The sequence below is a fragment of the Dama dama genome, chromosome 12 (assembly GCF_033118175.1).
Source record: "Dama dama isolate Ldn47 chromosome 12, ASM3311817v1, whole genome shotgun sequence".
In the NCBI taxonomy this organism is placed as follows: domain Eukaryota; kingdom Metazoa; phylum Chordata; class Mammalia; order Artiodactyla; family Cervidae; genus Dama; species Dama dama.
Window position 1 is genome coordinate 27156256 of NC_083692.1, and position 21090 is coordinate 27177345.

The 21090-nt window shown below is 40.5% G+C and overlaps 1 protein-coding gene across 3 annotated transcripts in view; it reads right to left on the bottom strand.

Annotated features, from left to right (window-relative positions):
* The window catches only part of SYNE2 (spectrin repeat containing nuclear envelope protein 2), a 320326-nt gene that overhangs the window by 88721 nt on the left and 210515 nt on the right, over nucleotides 1-21090 (bottom strand). For all 3 annotated transcript variants that reach the window (XM_061156908.1, XM_061156910.1, XM_061156909.1), the window contains exons 62-70: nucleotides 18605-18802; nucleotides 17921-17995; nucleotides 16600-16710; nucleotides 10891-11007; nucleotides 6812-7042; nucleotides 3068-3250; nucleotides 1911-2039; nucleotides 1254-1375; nucleotides 961-1102 (exon numbers count right to left, since the gene is read on the bottom strand). In XM_061156908.1, coding sequence (XP_061012891.1) covers nucleotides 961-1102; nucleotides 1254-1375; nucleotides 1911-2039; nucleotides 3068-3250; nucleotides 6812-7042; nucleotides 10891-11007; nucleotides 16600-16710; nucleotides 17921-17995; nucleotides 18605-18802 — 1308 coding nt within the window. The remainder of the gene's footprint in view (nucleotides 1-960; nucleotides 1103-1253; nucleotides 1376-1910; nucleotides 2040-3067; nucleotides 3251-6811; nucleotides 7043-10890; nucleotides 11008-16599; nucleotides 16711-17920; nucleotides 17996-18604; nucleotides 18803-21090) is intronic.

Genomic DNA, 21090 nt, shown 5'->3' on the forward strand with positions numbered 1-21090 from the left:
ATGACTCAGAGTTAATTTCTTTGCCAAATTGGAAAACTAACATATAAAGAAACAGGATGGGGTGGTAGATGGACTCTGCTGGGGTGGGAGGGTAGAGAAAGAGGCATGGTATTCTATTCCTGGAAAAATAACAACATACATGTTATAGCATGTACGACAAGGAGAAACCAAGACTAAAGTCCTCCCAATGAATTCAATTCAACTTTAACTGGTCAAATAAGGTTCTTCAGAAGAGAAGAGAATTGAAAAAGCTCCCACCAGACTGGGGAACTGGGAAACCACTGGTAACCATTGCCCGGGTAGTCTGAGTGCAAAACTGAAGACACAAGCTTGACTGCTGGGAGCAACGGTGCCATTCTGCTCCTGGGCATCCTGTTCAGAGAGACACCCATCAGTAGCCGGCACAGTATGACAAAGATCATATTGGCAAAGATCAGGTATGATAAGGTGTGTTGATGAGAATACCTATAGACGGGTACCATCGGCATAGGGATCAGTACATGGCAGATTTCAAGTAATCTTTTTATGAATGAATGACACTCATATAGCACTGTATCATTTTAAAGTGTTTTCTTTAAAACATATATTATTCATTCCCTTATTCATTCAACATATAGTAACCAAGATTTTATGATGTTCCAGTTTCTGCTCCAGGCACTCAAATGTGAACCAGGCAGACACGCTCTTTCTTCTCTTGCTGTCTAATGGGGAATACAGACAAATAAGCAGGTGTATAGTTTAGTAAGAGCTATGAGCGGGGAAGCCCACGGTGCTACAGAAGCAAAAAGGGAAGTGCAGATTTCCAGGAAGATGAAAAGAGTATGAAAATCCATCTGGCATTTTTGCTTTCTAAAAATAAATAAATTGCTTTCTGGAAATAATGCAGAACACACATGTGTGTTTAATGAATGCTTGTTGGCTTTTCACGTTTATTTACACTGTATGTACACAAACACTGACCTGGGGCTGTACAAGCTGAGAGGGAGGGAGCCTTATTTTTGATGAGAGTTCATGGTGTAAATATTGCCACTTATCTCCACTTTGGCCCTGGGTTGACAAGATCAAGTCTGGAGCATCATTTTTGGGGCTAGATGTCTTACTGCTTTTAAGGAAAACAAAAGGTAAAAAGAATAATCAATGTACAAAAATTATATTACATCCAGACAGTGTTTTATAAGTGATATTAAAAGAAACACTCTTAATTCTCCCAACTACAAAACTGCTGAATGTCCGATTCTTTAAAAATATTTTACCTCGCAGATGACATCTGAGTTGTATCTTTATCATGCTGGCAATACTGGGGCCATGTTTTGTTGGCATTAAATTCTATGAATTTGATTAAATCTTTTTGTTCCATTGGTTTTAACTCCAAAACCTATAATTGAATAAGATTCAAATGGTCCAATCAATCAAGGTTTTCATTTAGTACACAAGGGTTTCTTCTGTTGAGATCATCAGATTTGAAACCACTTCCTAAATCATTATTTACTATCTCTTGTTCATATTTATTTTTCAAAAACTTATTTAAAATATTTAGACAACGACCGAGCATTTTTTAACATAATACTACACACAAGGAAAATCACCCAAAAAATACAAGCACATTTTGCAATAGGGAACAAAGTGCTGCAGTTGCAGAGGTATATACCTGCTTGGTTTAAGATGCATGTTAACAAAGCAGCCAAGTTCAAGTGTCCCCAGTGGTAGCAGATGAAAGCAAAGTAGATACTGCAGCAAATGCTCAAAACTCAGACCTGCTATACACACAGGAACACCTACACATCACACTTTCTATTCAGTCACGTAAGAAAACACTCCAGTGGCCTTTCAGTATTTATTAGAGCTCAGTGGGAAATCCCACATAGAAAACTTTATTCTTGTCCTTATAACTAATTGGGGGCTGAAAATACCTGTTGCTGCTGGAAATCTTTTTGTCTACTGAATTGTGGCCTTTCGGTAACAACAGATTCAAATTCAGAAAGGTTATCTGGTTGGAGAACTTTCTGATGCTCTGAAGATTTCTTTAGTGTGGTAGAATGCTGCAAAACATTTTATGATGGCAGACTATTTAAAATGGTGATCCATTTCAATTCTAATAATGTGACAACACAATGGAAAAGTTTTATATGAAGCAAATGACTGTATTTTGTTAATTACAATAATGCCATTACTATAATTTAATGTACTTATTTCATAACAACTTCAAAAACCACTACATTTAATGAAGTGGTCATTTTATCATTTCCTCAATTTAATTCATCCAATGAATTACTAAAAGCCAGAAAATCTATTGCCCTTTTTTCTTGAGAACAAAGTGAAATAAATATAAAAAACCGACATAGTATTAAGCTTACGAACTCAAATTTCTCCTATGTCTGAAACATAAGTAGATTTTTTAAAGGAGAGAACATATTAGGATAAAAGGGGTTCCATACAGCCTATATGTCTGCAGCCAATCTTATTTCTGTAAATAGAAGTCCTTTAAGTAGAAACCACCATCTCATTAAGAATGGCTGTGAATTTTACATAGTAAGATTCTACTCATAGGATGCACATTTGCATTTATATACACAAGATGCTTTTAAAACTCATAAGAATACTTTAACTATATGATGCTTTGATCAGTATATATAAATATTTGTAAATGGAAACAAAAGTACCTGTGAAACAGGTTTTTGTGTTTCTGATGTTAAATTTTAAGCATGTCTATAAAGGCTTCATTTTTCTAGTCAACCATGATTACACAGTTCCTTTCAAATACGAAGTTCCTTTAAAATTTATGATGAAAGGTTGCATAGATCTCATTATCAGCAAGAACAACCACCAACCCAGTCAAACCAACCCTAATCAAAGTAACACGATCACTAACAACCTAGATGAGAAAACTACACAGCAAAATGAAACCAATGACAAAAGCTAGGGTACCCATCCCTTAAAGTTTTAAGAGGCACAATTCTTTTTCACTTACTGTAATTCCTCTGTAGTTGTTTCCTTACTTGCACCCAGAGTTCCCTCCTGATAGATATGCCTGTATTTGAATACCTGTCTATACACAGTCATATTTTACCTGGTCCTCACTGTATTTCTCCTGAAGCATCATTTGGACTTTTTCCAAATTGCACTTCACAGTTTTCAGTTTCAGGGAAAGTGCTTCAGCCTCCTGTTGAGTGTCTCCACTGTCTCCCAGGCCCTGATCTCTGCAGCTCTCTAACAGAGAGGCCACCTTGTGCTCAATCTCTGTTAGCATAGCCTAGGAGGAAAATCATTTCATTAATCATAGTTTTGGTCTCAAACAAGCGTTACACTCCAAAATAAGTTAGATTCAATGTCTCTACACCTAAGTGTATATAAGAAGTTCCAGAAACACAGGTTGATAGGGACCTTGCGGGGGGAGAAAAAAAACAACTTCCACATAATTCCTATGCTTTTCAGTAGGGGTTCAGCCAAACCAACTCCAAATTGGGTGTGAATAAATAAACTAAATTGGTCGTTATCACAATCTTAAATAAGTGATGCTATATTCTCTTTAGAAAACAGAGCTGAACACATCCAGACAGCATAGTGGTTAGGACCACAGACACTAGAACTAGAACTTCATAGCTGGGAAAATTTGGGCACTTTACGTTGCATGGGTGTACCTCTAGTTATCTGTAAAATGGGGATAATAACGGAACTTACCTCCGGGGTCAGTTTGAGAAGTTAGAGTTAAATCCATATACTTTGGCCAGTGCTTGATATGTAGTCTGTGCCTACTATTATTACTTCCCACCTTATTCCTAAACTTTTTCTGTTGCAATCCAAGTGTTGAGTAGTAATTTAAAAAAAATACTTCCACAGAACCCTTGGAAAATTCCTTCCTTCACTCTTTTCTTGTCTTTCTCAAGCCAAATAAGCTCCCCAAATATCAGAAGACGATTACAGGAAGACATAACTTGGAACCTAAAACACTTAGTCATTGATACCACTGGTCAACTTACACCCGTGTCTAAAAATAAATCGGGAGGATGAAGTAAGTTTCCCAGTAAGTCATCATCATTGTTTTCCTCCTCAAGAGATCAAGTTTGCTCTCTCCTTGAGCTATGGAGCCACAAAAGTCATACCAGTTGGCTGGGCACACGAGTGTAGCAGCAGCAGAATGTAGAATCAGACACATTCTAACTCTGCGACTGCTTGTGCTAAAATCGTGTGTGCTAAGAACAAGTTCAAGTCTTTGAGAGAAACTTAAGGAAAAACTTAAAACAAATTTTCAATAACATAGTTATAATTTCTCATCCAGGTAAACTACTTGTATCCTCTGAATACAGACTCTTTTAAGCTTAAACAACTTGTACTTATAGATTTTAAAGTGGCTGAAAACAAAGTGTACTGTAATTTTGTGCTTTTTGTCCACTTAGCTATTTTTATGTGTACATTTTCATGGGTCTACATATATATGCTTCATGGTATCTTTTTTAATAGCTGCATATTAGTACCCCATGATTCTCTTCATCTCCTTATTGTTAAGCTTTTAAACTGCTTCCGGTGCTTCCTTTTTGTAATCAATGCAGCCATAGATATTCTTCTCCTTTTAGGGTTACTTTCAGAAGATAAATTTAAAGTAATGGGATTAATAGGTCAAAGAAGATGGACATTTTATCTGCTAACAGCTGACTTCCCCAAATGCTGAACCAATCAGGCAGACATTAGTGGATCTATTTCTCCAGAGTTTTTCCAGATGATATAATTTTTGTCAAGGTAATGTAGGAACAAAACAACAGCTGTTTTGACCCATGAGTCTTTAACAATCAAGGTTGAACATTTCTTCTCAATATTAAGTTACGGAATATAATTTTTTCCTGACTGATCTGTTTGCTCCTATCCTTGGATATTTCCCCTCTGGGAACTTAATGTTTTTACAGAGCACTGTAAGGCTTTTTATGTTTCAGTGTTAAAGTCTATATGCCATGGTGTTATATAAATGAGCCAGAGTTGGCCCCTGTATATGGATCTATATGTTGTTTATTTCTTCAGCAGAAATATTAATTCATATTTCACCAGTGCCAGACTCAAAACTGGACCCCCCCCCACATCTCGTCATGGTTAAGACAAACTCTGGAGCTCTAAAGACTCCAGCCTCTGCTTCCTTCAGATTCTCTGACATCATCTAGACACACAGCCGCTCTGGATTCTCTAACCCCTAGGAGTTCCTTGGTCTTCTCGCTTCTGGGTGGTGGCCCCAGCCCCGCTCCTTGCCAAAGCCTCTGGAAGTCTGGCAGGAGACTTCCCAGTCCCTCCAGACCTCACGGAAATGCTGCCCAAGAAACGCTCACTGCATGCGACTGCCACCTTGTGGTCGTGTCTTTTCTTCGGGCAGCACCCACAAGAGGCCCGAGGACCAGATTCCAGTAGATCAAGGACTTGGCTATGGGGTCTTCCCAGTCAGCAGGACCATCAGTTGGCAGATGGCACCTGAAAGGCCCGACGTGGCCGGGGCTCAACATCCGGAACACCGAAGGTTCAAGTCAGAGAAGCACTGCTCTGTGCCGACTTACACTGTCTTCTCCAGACTCTCCTGCACGCCTTACCAGTCAGTCCACGTGGTAGTGCCTGTATCTGAGTGAATCCAACCCTCAGGAGCTGACTTTTGGGGTGAGAGGTGCTGAGTTGCCCAAGGAAGGAGGTCAGCTTGCCTGGCTGGGTCCTACTAGACGGACTCCGGACGTAGTAAGACCTGGGTCTGAATGGAAACGGGAGGAGCGCCAGGCTCGGGCCAAGGCGGGTCATATGCCCAGCCCCCTGAGTGGGTGGAGCTCCCTGCGGACGGGCCAGTGGGTTGAGGCACTCTGAGAGGAAGTCCTTGTCCCTGGACACCAACTGTGAATGAGCCAATCAGGTGGAGATGTCAGGCCAAGGTGCGTGTAAGTGCCTTTGAGGGAGGTGCCTTGGCTGAGCTCTGGAGGACACTCAGTTCTGCTCCAGCAATGTCAGTCTCGCCCCTCCCTGGAGGGATCCAGAGATCCCAACCTTTGGGCTGTGCCAGCAAAGCTTCCTCAAAATGACTCCAGGCAAGGAAGTTTACATTCCTGCCCCTCCCCAGCGAAGGGTGCATGCGTTCAGTCGCTCAGTCATGTCTGACTCTCTGTGACACCGTGGCCTGTAGCCAACCAGGCTCCTCTGTCCGTGGAATTTTCCAGGCAAGAATACTGGAGTGGGTTGCCATTTCTGCCTCCAGAGGATCGTCCCAACCCAGGGATCGAACCTACAACTCCTGCATCTCCTGCAATGGCGGGCAAGTTCTTTACTGCTAGCGCCAGCAAGCCAGCAAGAGTAGGAGCATTGATAGTAAAAAGACAGCAAAGCCCTTTTCTGCTGTTAACTGTAACCCTGCAAATCAGGATATTCAGTTTCATTTCTGATGAATGAAACTTTAAAAAACTGAATATTATGAATAAAACTAGTATTTGCTGAGCATTTTATATATACTTTATACTCCAGACACTGATTTAGATACTTTATCTCATTTAATCCTGACAAAGTCTTAGGAGATGACCTATTTGAGGAAAATGAAGTGAGAGGTAACTCCCTCCAGTTCACAGTTAATGTGACCAGATTTAAACTCTAGATTCTGAGATCTTCTCCACTATCTTCCCAAATACTCTGCTTACGTAAATTATTTCAAAGAATTATCCTGAGAACCAAAAGTTGAGGCCAAAATAAACATAGGGGTCGGAGCAACAGGAAGAATCACATTGTTGCTTTCAGAGAAATTCACCTACTTGTGTAAGGTGATTGGCGAAGAGACAGGCCACGAACTCAGACCCAGCAGCCTTACCTGGCACCCTACCAACTGCTGTTCCACCACCTGTTGCATGTCCGCGTCTAATGTTTCCGGCTCAAATGCCACGTTGGCTTGCTGTAGCCACAGCTCCAGCTCGGCCACCTGATTCTTGCAGACATGGAGGACTTCCGCAGGCTCGGGCCTCACCTTCTCCACCGTGGCCTCAAAAGCTCCTTGCTCACCAGAAAGGTCAGTAGCTGCAGCCTTGATGGGAGGTGTGGCACCCTATGAGAAATCCAAAGATAATCCAGCAGTGAAAAACTAGGAGTCCAGAATATTCAGATTCGGACTTGTAAGGACCTGTAGACTTATAGCATTTCCCCTAGTTAAAAGAAAAACAAATATATAAGGGCAGAAGTAAAAACAAAAAGAAACGGAGAAGGCACCTCCACAGGCATAGCAACAATCACGTGACCTGGCGCCCCAGGTTTCCAAGCAGCCAACCCGCATGAACACAGGCGCAGTTCCCAGGCACGGAGGACGCAAACAGGCTGGCGGCTCATTAAACGTGGGTCCCAGGAGACAGGTGAGTGTGCGCGAGAGGGTGTGCATGTGGGTGTGTGTGTCTGAAACACTGCAGCGAATTGGCCAGTGTTTAAAGTTGCGTGACACATGATTAAGCAATGCTTACATTGCTATGCCCTCTGTTCAAACAGAAAAAAAAGGTCTTTACACACTGGCAGGGACACAGAGAAAATATATTAATACCTCACGCTTTCAACTTAACCTCTTAAGTGGTTAAGATTATAAACTATTTTAGCTTTCCCTCCCCCCTGCTATTACTTATCTTTTTCTATTAAAAATAGCTTGAGTCAAGTGATAAGCTTCATTGGGGTAATTTGCAAACTTATCTCATATTCTTCATTCTCTAAAGTTACTTTTCAGCTTCTAGATACTCAAATACTACTGCGTGAAGGAATGGATGTTTCCGGTATAGTATGAAGAAAGCAGGATGTGTGTGATGGGTTCTTTTTATAATCAAACAACTAGGTTGTTTGTCAACCCCACAGAAAAATTTCTCCCAGATACCAAGTAAAAGTATTCTGGTAATTATAGGACAGATACTTCCAATTTGGAGGCAAAAGATGAACTGATACAGATATTTGCTTCCCACATCTTTTTCCAAAATACTGAAATAGTATTATTGACCTTTCTAGAGGAATTTTTTTTAGGAATAAGGATTTGTGTTTTGCTCTACCAAATTAGTGATATCCATTCGGGGCTTCCCAAGTGGCTCAGTGGTAAAGAATCCACTTGTCAATGTGGACAGAGGATACTGGTGATCTACAGTTCATGGGGTCGCAAAAGAGTCGGACATGACCAAGCGACTAAACATAAACATTTTATTCATTCTGATTATGAGGAAATGAAAATGTTTTCTACATAAGGCTTTGTTAACTACATCTCAGCATCTAACAAGGCATAATTTTGGCCAACTGAGAAATGGGAGTTGCTCACAAATATATACCCTATCTCAACTCAAGTGCCTATTTCCTAATATTTACGGAATTTTGTTTAAATACAGAACTTTCAGTATGATAGAAGCAGACAAAATTGGTAAGTGGTAACAAAAATATGCAGGATATGAAAATACCACTCATTTTCACACACACTCTGATGAGGATTATAAGAGCTGGTTCAACAGAGGGGTCCTCTGAGTTGTACTCATTCCCCTTGACCATCTCTTTACTTCACAGATGCCTGGCTTTTCTGCCAAAATGCTATTTCTCCCCTGCTTTAATCAGGGTTTTCTTTAAGAATCACCTTCCTAAGGAAGTCTTCCCAGTACCATGTTTTCTCTATAGCTCATACACAGTCGGATCTACATTTAGATTCACCCATTTCAATTTTCTTTTTTAATTCTGATCTTTAAAAAAGCAACTCATATGTGAGTTTACTGTCAGACATCAATTTCTAGTCGTCTAATTGCTTCCTAGTTTTCAGATTTTTCAGATATTGTTATATCTCGGTGGCAAAGATTTTGCGATCCTCCTTTTTGTCACCTGAGATAACAATTTGTTAATAGTGATTGACTGATTAATTAATCTGCAATAAGAGATTTACTATCTGCCTTCCCTATTTATTAAATAACATTATTTGAGCACCTACAACTGCCACAGATGTTAAAAAAAAATGACAAAATTGAGTTTCTTTGCTTTCTCTAACTCACTGAATTAATGAGGAAATATGGAAGCTGGAGTACTAATCTTGGTTTTATTTGCTAGTTATTTGAACCTGGAAAGAATCCACAAGTAATAGAAGACAAAAAGATTATCTGAAACAGTAGAACTTCAGTAGTTGAAGGTGGTCTGGGAAACGTGCCAGGAATCAGTTCACACCTTTTTTATAGCCAAAGAAATCCAAGTGTGTTTAATGTTTAATCAGTTCACACCCTTCCCATCCCACCACATTGCTTCTGAGAAACTCAAGCCCAGACATAAATTACTTGCCCAAGGTCACACAGTTCCAAGATCTTTTAATTCTGAGTCTACATTTTTTCCCACAGTAGTCCGCCTGCTGAGTATCTTCTTAAAATGATAACCCCAAATTTAAAAAGTAGAAATTATGTTAATCAAAGTTTTATAACTGTACATTTTGGAGGGCTAAAAAAGCATGACCACAAATATGTCTTGTGAGAGAATTATGTCATCTCTAAAGCATTAATATAAATTGATAATACCCAATCTTTTACTGAGTTCTAGAGCTAAGCTACTGTGCTAAGACTATCTCATATTTTATGCCACAAGCCCATTATTCCCAGTGTATAGATGAGGAAACTGAGGCTTAGAGAAGTTATTCAAACTGCCTACAGTCACTGGATTCAATCCTAGACCCAGGATTCAGTCTCTGATTTCGTTATGCCTTGGGGTCTACAAGTCCACATTTTTGACATAATTCTGTCAACCCTCTGGCATTCAAGTTAGCCTCTCAGTCAATGAATGTGACAGTGCTTGATTTCTAAACAACACATCGCTGATCTGAGTACCAAGATCCAGTTAAAATGCAAACAAATTTTATGGCTATAGCAATATTTCATGCCAAAATACCAGACCGTTAAATACTTTACCATCAATTCTACAAATATCTGCACACACCACCCCCTTTTATAAAATGCAAAACTGCCTGGCTAAAGTGCCTAGCATGCTAAGTCGCTTCAGTTGTGTCTGACTCTTCGCGATCCCATGGACTGTGGCCCACCAGGCTCTTCTGTCCATAGAATTTTTCAGGCAAGAACACTGCAGTGGGCTGTCATTTCCTCCTCCAGAGGATCTTCTGGACCCAAGGATCAAACCTGCATCTCTTACGTCTCCAGAATTGGCAGGCGGGTTCTTTACCCCTAGTGCCACCTGGGAAGCCCCAAAAGTGAAGGATCTGCCGTACTCTGAGGCTTGAACTCAGGACCTTCAGGTCCTGCCTACTGTGCTAAGAGGGAAGATTTAGGTAAAGTGCCTGACCTAAATGCATTTGCACAAATACTAAATATGCTGCTAGGATGATGTGGTGGCAGCTTATTTGGTGAGGCTAAATCTGCCTCGGTTTTACATCTTTAAATACTAAATATTCAAATTAGGAAGGCAGACTGGAATATTTGGAGTCTGCCTCCTTACTCCTCCATTTAGTCACTGTACTTTGACACCCTGAATTTTGATTTTTCTTTTGTAAATGAATGGTACATGTTAACCTACCTTATTTAATCTGAGGATTAGAGAGCAAACACAAATGCCTTTAATGTAATAGGTAGTTAATTAACATTTGCTCTCCTCCACTTCTGTCACCCTCATAAATTGTATCTACAGAAAAAAGAAGGGGATACTAATGGAAAGGGTGGTTCACCCTGACAAGTGGTGAGTGAGTAAAAAGTCTTTAATTGCTCTGTACCACACTTAGTCTCCATGTCAATATCTGATGGCAAATCTTCCAGTTCTCCAGTGTGGCAGCACACACGAAGGTGTTAAAATTCACAAAGACCTCTTGCTTGGTAGTACAAAATACTGCAAAATACAGAGAGCCTGTCATCTCTGGGTGCTAGTCCAGGTATTTGGGCAGATGGCTCATCAGCAGCAGGGACCTACCTCTGGTGTTTGGTTGGGGCTCAGGGAAAATTTTGGGCCTTGCTCAATGTTCAGCAGGTCTGGTTCAAGAACCTGTGCCATGGAACTATCACATGTGCTTATTTTCCCAGCTGCCTCCTGTAAAGAAAAGAATCAGAAGTTCAGAAAAGTTCCTGCCCTGAAGCCACACAAGTCCTTCCTGCACCTGCTCATTTTACAAATCACCTGCTTACAAAAAGGTCTAGACTAGTCAGGTACATTGAGGGGGAAAAAAATCTGCTCATTAGGGGAAAAAAAATCAACTTCTTCAAGTTTATCTTTATTTGAAGACTTAAATCTCCAAAGCTCTGTGGTTAATGAGGAACACATAAGAAATCCAGAGAATTAGATATTTAAATGAATTATTATGAGAATTAAACTTAAATAAGATTATATGATAAAAGTCCTATTTCCAATAATGGAGGAAAGATGAAACTTTAAAATTTGGGAACAACTATCTTATCTAGGCACTTCATGAAAAACATAACCAAATCTCTGTCTCACTGCTAACAATGAATTCCAATTGTATCTAATATTTGTATCTAATATTTAAATGTAAAAGATACACCATAAAAATTCTTGAAGAAAATATGAGTGAATCTATTTCCATTCTAAGAGTGGGAAGGGACTTTTAAAGCTTGACCATAAGGGAAAAAATGTTAGTATTAACAACATAAATAACATGTGCCGCAAAAAGACATCATAATCTAAGTTAAAAGAGAAATGACAGGTTGAGATAATATCTCACAAAACTGCTAATATCCGTAATGTATTAAATAAATACTTTAAGAAATAAATAAGGAACACATCAACTTCTATGTAGAAAATGACAAGTGGCATGGATGCATGATTCATAAAAAAAGAACATGAAAGCCAATTCACACCTCAAGTGATAGTCAACATTCTTAGAATATATGCAATTTAATCCACTGGCTATGTTTAACTAAGGTTGAAAATATCCAATATCAGCTTGGGGTCAGAAAAGAGGCATTTCCATGCATTCTAGTAGAAATAAAATTGTTGTCTTTCTAGAGGACAGTTTAACAATGTGTGCCACATTTTAAATGTATGTACACTTTGATCCACTTATTAGGTTAATCAAGGTTAAACAATGGGAAAATGAAACTTATACAAAAGACCAGTGTGGTGGGAAAAGTATGCATATTGTAATCAACCAATCTTGACTGCTCTACTCACAAGCTGCGTGATATTGGACAAATTAACCTGGACTCTCTGAGCCTCACTTGCTTCATCTCTAAAGTGGCAACACAACTCAGCTCACTTATTCCTGTGATTAGTAAACAAGATGACTTATACAAAGCACCTAGTAATTCCTAAGAGCTCCATGTACTGAAAACAAACTGTTATTAGAAAGGTATGAACCAAGAACTAAATGTAAAACTTAGATAAAACTGGAAAGGTTAAAAAAAAAAAAAAAAAAAAAACTGGAAAGGTAAGTTGGGATCATGAAAAGTCTGGAATGCCAGGCTAAGAACACTGCATTTTATTAAGTAGAGAATCAGAATCTAGGAAAGACTGGAATTTAACGTGAACTGCTTTAGGAAGATCCATCAGTTAAGTGTAAGATGTATAAATGATTGGAGGCTACAAATCCACTTAGAAGACTCCTCTCAAAGTCTAGGGAGGAAGTTAACAATTGCCTGGAATAGGATGATGACAAAAATAATGGGAGAAGAAGGATGTAAAGACTGAATGGACATCACTTGAGCAGTAGCCATAAAAGGCCAGACAAATGGCCTGAGATGACTCTGAAGTCTGTCTCAGACACTGATAAGATAGTCGTGCCACTAACAGACATTGAGAGATTACGAAGAAGGGTAAGCTTTGAAGAAGCGTTGGTAAATGGGATTGAGATGAAGAAAACACATTCAAAAAGAGAAATGTATTTGGATGGTAGAAATGTGGAACAGATTTATAGGAAAAATCAAGACCAGAGATTTAATTTGGGAATCTGTGGCATAGAGGTGACTACAAAACTTATGAGAGGAGAAACTGCCATGAGACAGAGAAGAAAGAAGACGATAAACTACTGGGGGAAACGCCCACTATGATAGAGATGGGTAAAGAGAAGGAGCTGGAAGAGGGGCTGCAGACAGATGAGACCAGAAAGTATAGAATTAATAAAGCCAAAGGAACACCGCATTTCAAGAAGGAAGAGATTGTTACTGCTAGAGGTCGAGAAGGATCAGGACTAATAAAAGGGCACTTCAACATGCTAAAAACAAAGATTATGGCATCTGGTCCCATCACTTCATGGCAAATAGATGGGAAAACAATGGAAACAGTGATAGACTTCATTTTCTTGGGCTCCAAAATCACTGCAGATGGTGACTGCAGCCATGAAATTAAAAGACGCTTGCTCCTTGGAAGAAAAGCTAAAACCAACCTAGATAGCATATTAAAAAGCAGAGACATTACTTTGACAACAAAGGTCCATCTAGTTAAAGCTACGGTTTCTCCAGTAGTCATGTATGGAGGTGAAAGTTGGACTATAAAGAAAGTTGAGTGCTGAAGAATTGATGCTTTTGAACTGTGGTGTTGGAGAAGACTCTTGCGAGTTCCCTGGACACCAAGGAGATCAAGCCAGTTAATCTTAAAGGAAATCAATTCTTTAAGACTCATTGGAAGGACTGATGCTGAAGCTGAACTTCAATACTCTGGCCACCTGATGCAAAGAACTGACTCATTGGAAAAGACCCTGATGCTGGGAAAGACTGAAGGCAGGAGGAGAAGGGGACAACAGAAGATGAGATGGTTGGATGCCAACACCGACTCGAAGGACATGAGTTTGAGCAAGCTCCAGGAGTTGGTAAGGAACAGGAAAGCCTGGCGTGCTGTAGTCCATGGGGTCACAGAGTTGGACACAAATGAGCGACTGAACTGAACTGAAAATTAATATCCAGAAGTCAACGGCAGTGTAAATATAGCAAGGGGCAAAATCTCGATTACAAATGGAGCCAAGAAAGAGGAGCACCAGCTAAAGACATTTAGCCATAAATGAGATTTCATTTCATGCCCACCATGAAACTGATCTGGAAAACAGGATCAAGAAATTCAACACATTAAAGTAGCATATCGAGGGCTTTCCATGTGGCTTAGTAGTAAAGAATCAACCCGCCAATGTAGGAGACACAGGTTTGATCCCCAGTCCAGGAAGATCCCACAAGCTGCGGAGCAACTAAGCCCATACACCACAATTATTGAGCCTGCGAGCTGCAACTACTGACCCGCGCCCAGAGCCTGTGCTCTGCAACAAGCCAAGCCAGGGCACCACTAACAGAGAGTGGCCCCCGCTCGGGGCAACTAGAGAAAAGCCTGGGTAGCAAAAAGACCTAGCACAGCCAAAAAGAAACATAAATTATAAAGTAGCAGAATGAGCCCAGTACAGGCCATCAAAATGTAGAAGATAAAGTTCCTGCTTCTCATGAAACTGTGTCAGATTGATGCATAAAACTGTGATAAATCATAATAACCAAGGTTCAGAATGCTATGGGAAAACAAATGGAAAGAACAGGGGGGTTCTTGGAGGCGGTGGGAGTTGAAAAGGGCCTTTATGGATGAGTAGGAAGGAAGTCCATAGACAGATATGGGGAGAAGGGTACCTGTGGAGGCAGAGCAGTTTCTAAAGAGATGGTCTGGGCTTTGGGAGGGATAGAGAAATGGGGGAAGGAACCTGTTAGGGAAGGGAAACCTGAACACTTTTGAGGTAGAGAGGAAAGGACACGACCAAGAGGCAGAGATTGGAGACGTTGGCATAAGTGTCCCCATGCCAACTATCAAAGAAAGGATGGGCCTGGGAGCTGGGTAGGGTCAGCCCTAGTCAGAAGGCAGGTGAGGGGGGAAGTATGAATCATAATGATGCAAAGATCCTTTAGAAGCAAGGGAAAAACATCATCTTCACATAGGCATGAAATGATTTTCTAATGTGAGGGCATTTGCCCTCTATTTTGAGAGACTGAAGAAGTTTATAAGTTACCAAGGAGCAAAAAGTTGTTATTCATTCGCTAAGTCATGTCTGACTCTTAGTGACCCCATGGACTGCAGCATACTAGGCTTCTCTGTCCTCCAATATTTCCCAGTTTGCTCAAATTCATGTCCATTGAGTTGGTGATGCTATCTAACTATCTCACCCCCTGCAGCTCCCTTCTCTTTTTGCCTTTAATCTTTCCCAGCATCAGGGTCTTTTCCAATGAGTCGGCTCTTTGCATGGCCAAAGTATTCAGCTTTAGCTGCAGTCTTTCCAATAAATATTCAGGGTTGATTTCCTTTAGCACTGATTGATTTGATCTCCTTGCTGTCCAAAGGACTCTCTTCAAGAGCCTTCTCCAGCCCCATGATTAGAAAGCATCAGTTCTTTGATGCTCAGCCTTTACAGTCCAACTCTCCTATCTATACATGACAACTGGAAAAACTATAGCTTTGACTATAAGAACATTTTGTCAGCAAAGTGATGTCTCTGCTTTTAAATATGCTGTCTAGGTTTGTCAAATCTTCCTTCCAAAGAGGAAGCACATTTGAATTTCATGATTGCAGTCACCATCTGCAGTGATTTTGGAGCCCAAAAAAATAAAATCTGTCACTGCTTCCACTTTATCCTCTTCTATTTGCCATGAATTGATGGGATAGATGCCAAGATCTTAATTTTTCGCATCCTAAGTTTCAAGCCAGCCTTTTCTCTCTCCTCTTTCATCCTCAACAAGAGACACTTTAGTTCCTCTTCACTTTCTGTCATTAGGGTGGTATCATCTGCATATATGAGGTTGTTGGTATTTCTCCCAGCAATCTTGATTCCAGCTTGTGATTCAAGCGTCTCACATGATGTACTCTGCATATAAGTTAAATAAGCAGGATGACAACATACAGCCTTGACATACTCTTTTCCCAGTTTTTTTAAACCAGTCCATTCTTCCATGTCCAGTTTTAACTGTTGCTACTTGACCTGCATACATATTTCTTAGGAGACAGGTAAGGTCTGGTACTTGCATCTCTTTAAGAATTTTCCACAGTTTGTTGTGATCCACACAATCAAAGCCTTTAGCGTAGTCAATGAAGCAGAAGCAGGAGCAAAAAGACTTATTTCATTAATTTATCTTCCACACTACTTTGTTGAAAAAGAGAACTCTCACCCCCAACTGCTCCCCCAAAAAGAGGCATGTTAAATGCTTTAACTACATTGGTCAACCTTTTAGCTGCTCCTTTAACTGTTTTGTTTTTTTTCAGTTTAGATTTTCACTTAAGGAGTTTTCCCCAGGTAAATACTTACAGGCTTCCCTGGTGGCTCAGTGGTAAAGAATCCACCTACCAATACAGGAGATGTGGGTTTGATCCCTGGATCTGAAGACTCCCTGGAGAAAGAAATGGCAACCCACTCCAGTATTCTTGCCTAGAAAATCCCATGAAGAGGAGCCTAGTGGGCTACAGTCCACAGGGTCACAAGAGTCGGACATGACTTAGGGCCTCAGCAACAATATTATCACTGAGTGCGCAAAAGAAATGTAACTAATACTCAGCAGTCTTTGCTTTGTGCAGAGGTAGCGGTAAGAAGTTTAAAAAAATTTCAACCCATATAGATTCCCTCCTGAAACATTCTTTCAAACAAGATACTCTTTGCTTTGACTTGCTATCCCTGCCTATCCCCACCTCCAAGAAATGTGACCCGCACAGGATTACCTGAACGATTGTTCCAGAGGACGAGGATGCCCTGTCCTCCTCCGCGTCCTTGTTGTGTTTCCAGAGTAAAGACGGGAACCCGGAAGACGGCTCTGCTTTCTTATCTCCGCTCTAACACAGCAATCAATTGATTAGCAGAGGGAGGTGATTTCCTACCATCATAACATCATCCTCCTTATCTCTTTTATGTAACACTCAGCTTACCAGGCAGTATAATTGCAGACCTTAATTCCACCCCCTCCTCCCCTTCCCCCGCTATTTATCAACGATTTCTTTGGCTAACTACATCACAGGAGTCCAAATGTGGTTGTTCTTCCTAAAGCAGAAAAAATATTCTTAAAGTTGGGAGTCAGTTCATGTCCTACAAAGGGGACCTTTAAAACAGCACTTTAGGAATTTCATCTGCTTTGGTAAATGTCATCTCAAAGGCTCTTTAACAACATGTATTTTTTTGATTGATGTCAAAGACAAATAATGATTATAAACATATCAGCTCAGAGGCAAATACAGGTCTCAAATTAGAATCATACTGAAATGCACTCTTACTTTGGCTCCAGCACCTCCTTCATTTTCAAAATTTTCTCTGCTATGAAGAGATAGAATCAGATCACAAAGCAGTCTGACGGTCAGAGTATATAAGCCTCACTCCTCATCCGACCACTCAGTCCCACGTGTCCCAGTAGTGAAGGACTACAGGCTATTCTGTGTGATCGTGGAGCTACTGAGCAATCTATAAAACGAGCAGGAAGAATGTCTGCTCGTTACGTAGAAGGCATTAAAAACCGTCACTTGCCGCAATTTTCTTCCCTTTGGCTCAGACCCAGTACTGCTTTAGTTCTTAAAGTATGAAATGGAAATTGATATAATGAGAAAGCTTGTAAAGGTCTCATTCAACCAGTTCTGATAGGAGTAGTAACATAGTAGGGTTAGTTGCTAACACCATTCTTCATGTCCTTGGCAGTGTTGTCTGACTACAAAAGTAATTCAAATATGGAAAGATAAAGCCACCAGGAGTGCCAGCCAAACAGCAAACTCTCAAAACTCCAGAAAAAGTACTCAGAACTCAAGATATGACAAAGAACTTCATCTTCTCCCTTCTGCCAACAAGGGTGTCTGAATTACATTTATCCCACTCCGGCCTGGAGTAGGTTTAGATGCACTTAAACATTAATAACATAAGATAACTACTTCAGTCACCCTTACAAAATACTGGCATTGAATTAAAAAAATCCTTCTATTTCCATTCTTTTTAAGATCTTCTCATTGACCTTTTAGAGATTACACTTCTAACAAACTTGAACGAGAAAATCATTTTCCTTACTTCACTCTTCAGGGAGCTCTCTTCTGCCTCTTCCTCGAGTGCTGGCAGGAAAGACATGGAACCTGTTCTGTTCAGCTGAAAGGCACAGCACAAAGACTTGCAGCAGCTGGATTGCCATTCAACGTCATCAGAATCCCAGCCTGGCTGCTTTTTTATGTAGCTAGTTTTTTACTCACTTTATCCAGGATGCCCACCCACACAAGTAGCCTCTGGGTTTAGCAACTCTCAACTCATCCAGCCAAATATCATGACTCGGTCAAATCTTAGATCCCTTTCATTTGCATTGCCCTCTGTGACCCCTCATCAAACAATTCAAGAATGCTATTACTGATGTAGATTCAGAGTGGGCTTTGAGAAGTGCAGGGCCTGTTTCTGAGTTTGCAATGGGCTCACAGTTTGGTAGGAAGACATTTCAAAGGGTGGCTGCTACCCACCTACCCATGGGATTTCATAAACACCTTCTTAGGTAACTTGAGCATACGAATTCTGGATTGAGTCCAGCACAGACACACCCTGAGAATTAATATTCACTCATGAATAATCTCAGGCAGAGTATTTCTACTTGAAGAAATTCCTTTTCTATAGGCCATAAATATAGAGGCCAGAGGTTTTCCAGATGAAAAAGACTACCAATTTAAAACTCTTGTGGAACGTGGGACCAATGTTAACTACAGCCATACCCACCTTCCACTCAGAAGCATCCTTCTCAGCCCCTGCACTCTCCTCGGATGCCCCTACTGACAGCACTTCTTGTTCTAATTCTTGCTGTTTTTGCTGTAAATGCTGGTGAAGGTTTAGTATGGCAGCCTTCAAGTCCGCCAACAGGTCTTCTTTCTTCTGGTTCAAGCTCAGAATCTGCTTTTCCATACTTTCGATTTCTCCCTGTGCAGAAAGAACATTTGCATTGGTTTGGGACGTCTGATGCCTTTGCCATAGAAGCCTGTTGCATTTGGTACAAGGGCTGAAGTTTTTTTTCTATGCTGCTGGCTTGCACAGCCAGGAACCAGTCCCTGGCACAGCATAGTTCCTTTCCCCTCTGGTTGAGCTTCTAAATGATCCAGGGAGGGTTTATGATCTCCCTTATAGGATGCCTTAGCCTCACCTGACACCCTATCAATCAATCGCTGGGGGTCAAGTGGTGGCTCAGAAATCTGTAACAAGCCCCATGCATGACCGTGGAGTACAGCCAGGGTTGCCTCACCTCAGTGGCCATAGGACTGACTGGCCAGAACCCACAGGGGTCAGGAACCACACTTTAACAAACTTCCAGAAGATCTGTATGCAGACTAACATTTGGGAACCACTGAGAGAATACAAGGCTAGAAATCTCACACTTCTATTGTCACTTTTGAAGCCTTCTTTAGTTTTACTAAATTCATTTACTTTTTTTCTCACAGCCAAAGCTTCCTACCATATGGGAATAAATAAACAAAGGTGCTGTGAAGTGTAATTTGTTATGGGAATGATGAAGAGATGATTCCAAGCTTTATAAGGTTAAAAAATTTGTGTGATTGATCAGTTCAGTTCAGTTCAGTCGCTCAGTCGTGTCCGACTCTTTGCGACCCCACGAATCACAGCACACCAGGCCTCCCTGTCCATTACCAGCTCCTGGAGTTTACTCAAACTCATGCCCATCGAGTCGGTGATGCCATCCAGCCATCTCATCCTCTGTCGTCCCCTTCTCGTGGGAATAAAATGTCATACATGGGCAGTAGAAGTGCAGATGCCCACTGTCTGTCTAAGAGGATTACAGAGTCATAGAATCCTGGATTTGGAGGAAATGTCAGGTGTTGTCTTATTTGACATCCTCTTCTCCAGCACTCTGAAAGGCATCATTCAAAGCCTGAGCTGTATCAGAAGACAAACCTGCTCCTTTTTAGCAGAACTTCATGTAATGAAATTTTGTCCCTAACATATTCTTTAAACCCTGTGTTTATTCATTCCTTTTTCCATCCATCGATCTTAGAGACATTGATAGAATCATCATTTTTTTTTTTTTTTTTCAGACAGAGAAACTCCGCCTATGAGTGAAAGTTCTAAAGTCCAGAGAAAGAAGGTGATTCTTTCAGAGCTGCAGCCAGTGAGAGCGCACAGACCTGGACTTCTGACACCCAGCCCCATGACTCCAATGCTACCGCACACATTCTGACACCATACCCCTCTTCTGTCTGAAGTGAAACTTCTTGTGATTGCTTTGGGAAATGATAACTTAATTAAATCTGAGTTAGCTGTGGTGCGTGTCCCTTTTCAATAAGCACTAAACTTCAGAGGTACAGTGCCTCCCAACAGACATAACACTATAGCCATTAGGACAGCACTTAGAGAAACAGACCAGTCTCCGGAGCCACTAGCATTTTGGAGGCAGAGAAGGGCTCGAAGCCGCCATTCTCAAAGTGGCAATTGCAAACCCCAGGAGGTCTGCACTCCATGAGGTCAAGATCATTTTCATAACAATACCAAAATGTTACTGGCCTTTCTCACTGTGTTGACATTTTTCACTGTGTGATGTAGTAAAAGCAATGGTGGGTAAAACTACTGATACCTGGTAGGAACCAAGGCAGAAACATCAACTGTATTAGCATTACTAGATGCTTCACATCTAGTAATATAGCATCATACTAAATTTAGTATTTAGTATCATGAATTTAACTGTAAAAAAAGCCAACTTCAGTTAAGAATATCCTTGATAAAGAACATGTATTTTTAATATTCTGTTTGACAAAGGGGGAAGCCTGCATAAAGCACTTCTGCTGTATACCAAAGTTTAATGGTTGAGGAAAAGCACTCATGTGATTAAGTTTCAAGCTGACCTAACCATTTTTTTTTCATAGAATACTATTTTTACTTGAAAAAAAGACAGTTGTTAAACTATACATATATATATATATGTAATACCCATAAAGATTTTTCTGAAGAGGTAACATTTGTAGATGTTAATAAATGTGAATTCTTTAATATTGGCTACTGAGATGTGTCCTCATTTGGAGGATCGGCATAACAAGTCAAATAAGTGTTTTTCAAATGATCAAGCATGATGTTATAACATCATGCATGGTTGGAGATCCATTCCAAGTATAAGACAGACTGATGGATTTTAATGTAAGGGTATGAAATTTCACTGACATGGCTCCGAATTCCATTTAACAATGAACCTGTGAGTAATTCTACTT